This window comes from Procambarus clarkii, chromosome 13 (assembly GCF_040958095.1).
Source record: "Procambarus clarkii isolate CNS0578487 chromosome 13, FALCON_Pclarkii_2.0, whole genome shotgun sequence".
Taxonomy (NCBI): domain Eukaryota; kingdom Metazoa; phylum Arthropoda; class Malacostraca; order Decapoda; family Cambaridae; genus Procambarus; species Procambarus clarkii.
Window position 1 is genome coordinate 44,872,442 of NC_091162.1, and position 11,106 is coordinate 44,883,547.

Sequence of the window (11,106 nt, forward strand, 5' to 3'; positions counted from 1 at the left end):
TTTCAGTTGTATATAGTCCTGGGGACCATTCAGGCTTGTTTGCATTTGTGTTCCTCATGTGTGCTCCAAAGAATGAGGTGATTTGATAAAATACTATGCGCAAGATTACCATCCGAGTGCCGGCGGGGAAGTGGTTCAAATAGCTTCAGCTATCACTTCCTTATGTCCGGTCATGATAGTCAAGCGGATTAAGGCGTCCCTGTACATACCAGTTGCGTTGCTCCTGGCAGTATGGGTTCGAGTCACTTCTGGGGTGTGAGTTTTCAGTGGTATTTAGTCCTGGGGACCATTCAGGCTTGTTTGCATTTGTGTTCCTCATGTGTGCCCCAAAGAATGAGGTGATTTGATAAAATGCTATGCCCAAGATTACCATCCGAGTGCCGGCGGGGAAGTGGTTCAAATAGCTTCGGCTATCACTTCCTTATGTCTGGTCATGATGGTCAAGCGGATTAAGGCGTCCCTGTACATACCAGTTGCGTTGCTCCTGGCAGTATGGGTTCGAGTCACTTCTGGGGTGTGAGTTTTCAGTTATATGTATATATATATATATATATATATATATATATATATATATATATATATATATATATATATATATATATACATATATATATATATCTACAGAGATATATGTATATATATATATCTAACATCAAAAACTATTAGTCATGAATTAAAGAAGTATAGTGAGGGTAAAATATATTAAGTTAAAGTCAAAGACAAAGTTAAAGTTAAGTCAAAGTTAAAGACAATTAGTGAGTGATGATACTATGATCAAAGAGTTTTATGTTCACGTTTTAATGTGTAATGAAGGTGACAAAGCACGACCTCAAGATTAAGCTGCAGAGTAGCCAGGTGGACAAATATGGTAAGAAATGAACCAACAGTTGAGTATAGACTTTATTAAAGATCTTTTGGACATGTTTCCTCACACCTGATGCTTCCATTTATCTATCAGACAATATGATCATGGGAGTTAGGTAACTGTGGTGGGATGCATCCTAGTAGAGGTCAGTCATTGGTTTAATGACTACAATAAGGCTATCAGACTCCTGATAGTGCAGTAATGGAAAATACGCACCTATTTCCGAGATGCTCTGTCAAATTTGTTATGGTAAGACAGTGTTCATGATAGCAACTTTAAGGATACCAAACTTGTATAAACATTGATAACCATACCACACACCAGAAGATGAAGATGTGTGGTTTGGTCATCATATCTTCAGCCTTGTTATTGTGACTCATCACCTGCTTGTACTGTATAAATATTTTGTTAGAATACTATAAGTGTAAAATATTTTATTAGAATACTGTAAGTGTAAAATATTTTGTTAGAATACTGTAAGTGTAAAATATTTTGCAGCAAACACTATAACGCCATGAAACATTAACACGGCAATTCAGTTTAACAACCCCACTTGCAAAAATTATAACAAGAAAAATATGTACAGTAACTGTATTGTCAAGTACACGTTCTTTATTAATTTGTCCTAAAGTAAAGAATTACCATACAAAATTGTTTAGGGTTTTGTAAGTAAAATAAATTGTAGAAGATATCAGTTAAGACGAGAATTTATTTGAAAGTCTTAATTAGTACAGTAGCTGTATTTTGGCAATTGTTTATTTAATCCATATCTTTAAGGCTTACTTGTTAGTTTTACTAATGTACATGCATTGAGTTTGAAGTATGTAGAGTGACATAAATGGAGGAATACAGTCTGATTCTTTAAATATTTTATTATATATTTCCTGCTTCAATTGAGTATAAAACATTTAATCTAACTGGTAAATTATTTGTAAGCTTGTCTGATTTATATTGTTATTTTTTCTAGACAATCTGCAACTTTTATGGGTCTACAGAGGTGATGGCTGACGTGACTTATCTACAGTTTTGTAACAGTAAAGATGCAGCTGCCAAGTTAGTGAATAACAAAGTTCCCATCGGTGAGTGCATTGGTGAAGCATTCTACTGTTGCACATTACTAACATTAAGGCTAAAAAAGTGCATTCACTGTGGCTCACAGGAGTTAGAACTGTTTATTACTGCTATATAGACACCTGCACCCTCCCATTATTTATAAGAAAGTAAGAGCGGGTGTTGTTAGCGATAGTCTAGCATACAGCTCTCGATCCTATACCTTACAACAGAATGTAGTTTGCTCGACCAGGTACATAGTATAACTAAAGTATTCTTTGATTGAATATACTATATAGAATCATATATTATAAATATATTATAAGGATGCTAAGGATTTTAAGCAAAAAGCTCGATATCAGAGCTTTCAAAGCAAAGTATATTATTACTTTCCAGTACAATGTAGTAATGCATAGTAAGCAGATGACTAAAGTTATTGTTGTGGAGCAAGGTGTGTGATATGGTGAAAGTCTAGCTGATGAGTATGTTTCACAAGGTCAGGCAGTTAACCATGCTTTGAAAAATTCTTGAGGCTTTCTAAAACACTCATGTAGAAATTCTGGTGGATCCTCCGAGGGAATAAATCACCAGCCATAATGAGCAGTATTAAGTTTGGTACCAAACCCCAAACTGTGTTCCTGTAAATTCACATTTCTGAACCGGTACAGATTGATGAGTGAATATATCAAGTCCAGGAAGTTGCTAATCATACCTTGTGCATTTGTTATAATTAAATTAATTTTGTTTTCATTTCCTCCTTTTGCTCATTAAGGTTGTTGATATTTTAACTATACTGTACACTACATGTTTGACTACAATTATGATCACATAAAAGATTTATCAGCAATGACGGCTAAATAATACCTATAAAAGTAGGAAGAAATTAATTACAGTACAATGAAAAGATGCATTTTATATTTAGAAAGCAGCAATGAGATGCATCAAAGGAAAAGCAGCATCTTGCATCTGTTACTGGAAAGTTAAGCATAATATCCAATTTTGCTCATTCATCTAAACTTGCAAGGTTCCGTTAGTATTTACTTGAATTTACCTGAGAGCACTAATACTAGTGGCCTCGACGAGGACAGGAAGCCGGCGGCTTTTGAAAGATCCCCCCTTCCATTTGCCCTAATGAACATTTACTAACTATGAGGATGCAAAACTGAAGTGCACTAATAGTGGTGGGTGAATGCTAAATATATTATAAGTATGTTACACCCCCATATCACTTTATACACTTACGCTTTTTTATATTAAATTAATTTGTCTTTTTCAGGGGTCCCCATCACAAACTGTTGGATTTACCTTCTTAATAATGATGAAGAACAAGTTAAAGAGGGTGAAATGGGCGAGGTTTATGTAGGAGGTCTCAACGTTGCCAGCGGCTACGTTGGTGGAGAACAGCCTGAAAAATTCATAAAGAACAGGCATTCTGATGATCAAAGTTAGTGACTCTGTATTTAGAGAACTTTACAGTGTATATATACAGTATACATATTTTAGTCCGAAAATATGATGGACAGAACGGTTAATTATTCATTACATTTTCTAAATGTTTGTCCTAGTTTTCTCTTTAAAATTAAAGCATTCTTTATCACCTCATCATTCAATTAATAAGTTTTTTTTTAAACATACATACTGTAGTGATTAGTACCATTAATTTCTAAAATAAAATATTAGTGAAATACACTTTTGCAAATTACCTAATTACGTTTATCTCGGACTAATATTTATTGATTTAGATCTTTATTTTCAAAGAACATACATGGGATTTTGTTACAACTTTGTTTTGTGTATACACACCAATCATGTCAGTACAAAAGATAACTAAAAATTAATTGTTATGGATAAAATTGTTAAAGGTGAATCCATGATTGCAAAGTCACTTGTATGGAAAGCATTTTAGGTAACTATTGGATGTTGATTTAGTTGCCATATTGGTGATATAGAATAATAATTCAATTTGTCAGGGACAGGAAGTATGTGTGTATATACATACATTAGGCTTTTATAGAGATCCCCCCCCCTAAAGTTTGAGTTACTGATCTTCCACATGATGCAACTTCACAACAGTTGCCCAACTACCAGGTACTATACTATATTGGAAATGTTTATAAAATCTTTCCTATCATGTTTGATTATCAGTGTAGTTTGTCCAGTGGCTCTCAACTTTACCTGTTTACTGCTAGGTGAACAGAGGAATTTGGTGAATGAAAACATGCTAAACCATTTCTGTCCTGCCCGGAAATCAAACCTGGGATTTGCAATTGTGAGTCTAGAATGAAGCCAATAGTGATTATGCTGTAATTGAGTAAAGTTTAGTGATAATTTCATCATCTCTATAATTTCTCATTTTCATTTATTGAATACAGTACAGTACCAGATATTATATATTGTACCATTAACTATAATATATGTTGTAATTAAAATAATATCTGAAAAAAACTATAGTATAGTATTTTCTTCTAGATTATTCAGTGCTGTACCGAACTGGTGACTTTGGACGAATTGTGAATGGAGTTGTGGTGTTTGAGGGAAGGTTAGACTCTCAGATAAAGGTCCAAGGGAATCGAGTTGACATAAATGAAGTAGAAATGGCAGTGCTGAAGGTGGAGGGTATTGATAAAGTTTACATTCTGTGCTACAACCCTGGGGAGATCAATCAGGTAATGTACTCTCTTGGTTAAATTGGGAAAGAGTAAAGACTTTTCACACAAATTCATTTCTTTACCGACCCTAATCATAAGTTACAATTGGGCATGATTTTCTTTAATCATGATCAATATTTTTATACTCTTTTCATCTTTCCTTCAGGCTCTAGTTGCATTTTACACAACCACAAACAAGAATTTGGTCCCTGAGGTGTTAAAAGTATATCTTGCATCACTTCTCATGCCTTATATGCAACCACAGGTGAGCACTCAATCGACAGACATGCAAAGATTAAATGTAGGTCATTTAAATATTAAATGAAGTTAGACGCACAATACCTAATTGTAAATACCATACTATAAAATGAATAGAAAATTTTTGCATGAGGTAAAAAGCATTTTAAAATTAATAAATAAAAAGCACAATATTTTTGCTTTAATTCTACCTAGATAGGATTTTTATTACTGTTGTAGAGCTCACCTTAAATATGAGAAAATGCATATAATTTTATTGGTAATTACATTATAAGAGCTGTCGTAAGGGATGACTAAATGCAAGTTTTCACATCAGTTCTCATGGAAAGTTAATACTGCATTTATGCAATATATCTATATCTGTGTCCTTTGATTCCTTATTCCTCTAGTAATTACTCTTATTTGGAGGGAGCTGCTGATTTTTGTGGACACTATACAATACTGTAATTATTTTATATTAATGTTAAAATATTGACTTTTAGCTTGTTCACATGGATGAGCTACCATTGCTAGTGAATGGTAAAGTTGACCGTCTGCAGCTACTCAATATTTATGAGAAAAGCACAGAAGGTAAGAGCTTTTACGAGGAAGGCTAAACAGATATTGTTACATTATATGCCGGTGGTTGAAGAGTATTGTTATATGAGTTACAAAGGATGCATTTTCTTAATAATATTGCACCCAATTTGGATATACTGCTTAGTAGTGTTCTACAGACCATTAAAATCATAAATGGAAGTATGGCTGTGTGGGAATATTATAAAGGGGAAACATTCTCCTCTCCCTATTAATGGCTTTTTGAGAGGGTCCCCTCAGTTACTCCTCCAAGGTATAGCAATGGGGCTTTTAGATGTTGCATGAGCCTTGAGACCCACCCTTCTCTGGTCTCTCGGCTCCCTTTCCCTCAGACAGGTTATTGTCCTGACTTGTGATAGGTTTGAATGAGTCTTGGAGGACTGGTGTCATTTCCTAAGGCTTGGCTGCCCCAGTGCTATAGTTACTGGTAATTACTGAATAGTAAATAAAAAAAAATATTTAATTACATTCAACAATTTATTTTTACATCAATGAGATTTTGGTCCAAATATGTTGTATTTGATATTATTATGTTTGTTATTAGTTCATTATTTTTTAATATTGGATCAATAGTATTATTCACAAGTTGGCTCCACTATCCGCTGACTAAATATGAACTTTTCACAAAGTCTCATTAATGTTTTGGTGTATGTTTGTTGATCATGCCTCCTTCCTTTGTTTTTATTTTTTTCATTTACATATACGAGACTTCTTGCATTCTTGTAAAGCCATTAGCACCCATAAAGTTTCGGGCAGGTCCTTAATCTTTATTTTCCCCAGGATACAACCCGTTAAATCCCGTTAAAGGTTTTCAAGAAAGTTCTTATCCTTTCAGGCAATTTTTTTGGCTGCTGCATCAGAGAGTTTGTATATGAGGATAATTACTAGGGTTTTGCTTTTGATTCTGACTTCAAATATTTCTACCACATCATTTGAGGATCTATGCAGTAAAGTAATTTTGGCAAAATGATCTTACCCTGGTCAGTATTTTAATTTAAGATCTCACGCTTATCAAATTAGTGTTAACCCCAGTTAGATATAGAGTTTGACAGTTTTCTTTATCTTGTTGGAATTAATCTTTACCCAAACTTTATTCTATTATAGATTATCAAGTAGATGTTGATTTGAGCGGTGTGAGTGATAACGAGGAGGCCGCAGCTCGTGCTCTCTTACTAACAGTTGCCCGTGTGTTGGGCCCAACAGCTGCAAGAGGCAAACGCCTCTCACTTAATGCTTCATTCTTTGAGATTGGTGGAAACTCCCTCAACTCTGTTATGACTGTAACATCACTCAAGGATCTTGGCTATAATATAGGCAAGTAAATGTATTTTTTCGTTATATACAGTACAATGATCTAATCCATTAACTTAGTACCAAAGAATCTTTATTTTTTTTTGTAGTTTAATCTCTTGGTACTCATCTTGAAACCTACACTGATGATAGGATTTGAACTGGGGTTTTCGTTGCTTGCACTGTGGGATTAAGTTTTCTTGTCAAAAAGCACTGTTGCTTTTTAGGATATGATTAGAAGTGCAATACAGGAGTTGGACAGCTCTCAGTGTGTATTAGTTTTGTAACCAACTGCCTACATAAAACCTTTCTATTAAGCAAAGTTCAATGTTACAGATATTGGGGTATTTCTGAAAGCAAAGACCCTGCGGGATGTTGTAGAAAATTTGCAGAGTGGGAGCCAGCAGGAAGACCCCACAGCACTTGGCGTATGCCGGCAAGCAACAGAGAGCAATCAATATACACTCATGATGCTCAACAATAGCCATAAAGATGCTGTTATTGCGTAAGTGTCCTTTGATAATTTTCCAATCTTGAATGACTGGAAAAAGGAGTAACTAACAAGTTTAAAATGTATTAATACATTTTAAACTAATGTATATATACATTAGTATATACACAAAGTATATATATATATATATATATATATATATATATATATATATATATATATATATATATATATATATATATATATATATATATATATATTGCAATTGGTGATCATCATAGAAACCTTATTTTGTAAATTAATATCTGTCTTAAACTCTCTATGCCAATAATGTATAAATATAAAAAAATAGGGAATATCACCATTTTTAAACGACAATATTTCAGATTTGGTATTTACTTTTCAACAGCTTGTTGAGCGAGTGCTTTACTACGAAGGGAGACTTGGAGATGTGGCTCCATGCAGAACCTTGGGAATACATCCAGCTGCTAAATTCAGTATATGATCATTTGGTTGAGAAGGAACTTAGGTGAGCAATGATGAAAAATAATATAAGGTACCGTAATGTATTCCAGCAGATATATCAAAGCCTGTATACAAGGCTCAGTGTTGTAACTTACACGTCTGAATACGGTAATAAGGAAGTGGTGCTTTTAAATCTTTTTCAGTAAAAATAAATTTTGTCAAAATATCCTTTAAAAACACGAGCATGTCATAAGTGGTGGTGTGTGTGGTCTATTCCCCTCAAGATATTGAATGTAGTTATCATATGCCATTTCTTCTCTCCTGTAAGGTTGTGAGAGCGAGTTCTCTCAGCCTGTCCTTATAGCCGAGGCCTCTCAATTCTGGTACTAATCTAATTGCAACCTTCTGAACTTTCTCAAATCTCTATTTATGCTTCACAAGATGTGAGTTCCATGCTGGTGCTGCATACACAAGTAATAGTCCTCATATAGGCAATGTGTATGGATTTGAACGCCTTCTTGTTTAAAGTCTTAACTGATTTTCTTGTGTATACTAACTTCTCATATGTTGCTGATGTTATCCAGTTCACATCAGCTTCTGGTGGTAATGTTAGGATGTCTACTCTCAGGTCTTTTTCTCTTGCTGTTTCTTGTAATTGCTATCCCCTTATGGTGCAGTTAAAAAGTCTCCTATCTCCTTTACTCATTTTTATTACTTTACATTTATTTGGATTGAATTCCAGCAGCTATTTATCTGCCCACACCTGAAGCGTGACGTTTGCAAGGTCATTTACATAAATTAACCAAAGTAATGGTCCTAGGACAGGTCAATGTAGAGCACGCCCTTCCATTCCTGATTATCTTGATATCCTCTAACTTTGACCCCTTGTTTCCTGTCTATCAATACTCCCCCAATCCAGTGCCTTTCCTGTTATCCCTCTTTTTTTGAGATATATACAAAGTTGTTACATTCTTGTACAGCCACTAGTACGCATAGTGTTTCGGGCAAGTCCTTAATCCTATGGTCCCTGGAATACGACCCCATGAAGAATCGTTTTTACAACCAAGTACCCATTTTACTGCTGAGTTAAACAGAGGCTACAGTTAAGGATTTGCGCCCAGTAAATCCTCCCCGGCCAGGATACGAACCCATGACAAAGCGTTCGCGGAACACCAGGCGAGCGTCTTAACTACTACACCACAGAGACTGGATTTCTCTTCATCTTGAAAATAAAAATTTTTGATGGGAATTTAATCAATTTTTTTTTTGGTACTCTAGAAAGATGCAGTCTACCCATCTTTTGTTGTCTCATTTTGGCGACCCTATCATAGAATTGTCAAGATTGTTAAGCATGATTTTCCCCTCTGAAAATCTTTTTGCCACTTTGGCTATCTTTTTTAATTATCTTCAAGCATGTTTTGTTGCATTTATCATATTCCTCCCTTGTCCTTCCTGTAGTTAATGTAGGGTTGTGACACTTCATTGGTCCTCACTGTTATCATGCCTAATATGAAATCCTGCTAGTTGGTTATCTCCAGAATATCTGTCCTCAAAGTGCCAGTGCTGTATCAGTAAGGCTATGTACTCCTTCCCACTCTGTTCATCCTTTATCTTGCTACTGTACCTGGTGCTATCTTGGGAATATTGCAGTCTCCTCCTTTATACTGGGATATCTAGTTTCTGTTATCACATACTGTGTGAAAATAGCAAAAACAGCATGTTTTATTGTTTATATAACATTACGTGTATATTAATGACATGAATATATTCGCAGGATTTATATTCTGCATGTTTTATTATAGAAATTTATCAAATTCCACACTATTGCATAAAATAACTGCAAAGATAAGGGAAAAACAAATCGTTGACATTAAAGTAAATATGTGTAAATATATTTGCGACAATTCACGCCCCTGAGTCGACCTCCACAAGGCGTCTCATTCTTAAAACCTGTGACCTGAGATGTCATCACAAGATCTCCTCCTCTCTCCACCACAGCCAAATTAAGGTCCATATATCCCCGCCCCCCCCCATGCCCCCTCCCCCCCCCCATGATCTTGAAATCCATTTTAAATATTAGAAAGTTTTTGTTACGTGTGCACCACAGAGTTGTCACGTGTAACACGTCCACAGTGCAGGCGTTAAGAAAGGTGAACTGAAATACAAAATCTGTGCATATATGTATTAAGTGTAAAAGTCTACCTAATCAGCCCTTCATAATGCATCTGGATATAACAGTTCACCTGCACAGTACTGACATCAGAAATGTAATTTTAAATTAAACCATATTTATTGACAATGAAGGTTTAAAAACTTAGATAAACACAAATAAGAATATGAAAATACTTTAGTAATGATAGTACTGTACTTAATAATGCCAATAAAAGTGATCTATAATTTTAATATATTTACAGACGTGTAACCAAGGTATTTGTTACTTAAATAACATATGCAAGATAGAACTATCATGTACTGTATTTATTTTATTATTCTACAATTGTAGTTAAAGTCCAAAATCTGCAATTTTTTGGCAACAGCTTTGTATTAACAAGACGAGGCTCTGATGAGGTCATTGGCTGTGCTTTAAACCGTGATTTCCGGGATGAGCCGCCAATGGAGGGGCTGTCGCATAATCTCGAATATATATTTACCTTCCTGGAAGTCTGTGAAACATCAGCAAGGTGAGAAATGATAAACTCTTTGTAAAAGTGATAATAAATAAAATAGAAAGTTATAAAAAAATATTCATAAAAAAAAGTTTATTATCCTAGAGGGTGAAAAAGCACCCGTTTTCTGCTCGACATTGTAGCTTGTTGAGTTAGAAGCTGTTACCCATTGTGTCAATTATATTGTACCTTTGAGAGATGAGATGAGCCCAATCATGTGTGAGTTGTAGAGTTAGTCTCGAGACCTTCCACCTTTTCTAGCAGCAGAATTGGCTTGGTTCCGAGATGATTTTTTACTGCAGCTCTTTCTTGCCGAGAAGCTTTCAATGACTGATGATTCTTGTAGATTTTTTATGTCATCTTCAAATCTGATGAGGTTTGTGATATTGTTCAAGTTCTGTTATATGTTTTTATATGTTACTGATGTAAAGTATATTACAAATAGAGTTGGTCCCTAAGATGACCAACCCGGTTTTGTAATAATGATCCACAAAGGGGCATTATATACAATGCTCAGTGTTTTGTTATGTTCTCCCTTTATCCCATAATTTGTTTGATATAATTAAGAAAAAATAGCACTTTAAAAGATAAACCTTTACAGGACTAAATTACCAGAGGAATTGGAACAGTTCTGCACGGCTTTATGATGGGGACATTACTGGAACTTGGGCCAGTGGAAAATGTCGAACTTATCAAGGTACGTGTTTATGTTAATAAGATGAAATATCTTCATATATTTTATAAAATACTGTAGTTAAAATAAGAATTATATATTAATATGTTGGGCACACATTTATGATCACACACAAACGCTCTCTCTCTCTCTCTCTCTCTCTC

At 34.7% G+C, this 11,106-nt stretch overlaps 1 protein-coding gene across 1 annotated transcript in view; it reads left to right on the forward strand.

Annotated features, from left to right (window-relative positions):
- LOC123757333 (beta-alanyl-bioamine nonribosomal peptide synthetase ebony-like) overlaps positions 1-11,106 on the forward strand; it is a 128,937-nt gene that overhangs the window by 90,417 nt on the left and 27,414 nt on the right. Inside the window, exons 9-17 of the mRNA XM_069324126.1 lie at positions 1,833-1,944; positions 3,192-3,359; positions 4,385-4,581; positions 4,730-4,828; positions 5,304-5,391; positions 6,502-6,711; positions 7,024-7,192; positions 7,548-7,667; positions 10,141-10,284. Of these exons, the coding sequence (XP_069180227.1) occupies positions 1,833-1,944; positions 3,192-3,359; positions 4,385-4,581; positions 4,730-4,828; positions 5,304-5,391; positions 6,502-6,711; positions 7,024-7,192; positions 7,548-7,667; positions 10,141-10,284 (1,307 nt within the window). The remainder of the gene's footprint in view (positions 1-1,832; positions 1,945-3,191; positions 3,360-4,384; positions 4,582-4,729; positions 4,829-5,303; positions 5,392-6,501; positions 6,712-7,023; positions 7,193-7,547; positions 7,668-10,140; positions 10,285-11,106) is intronic.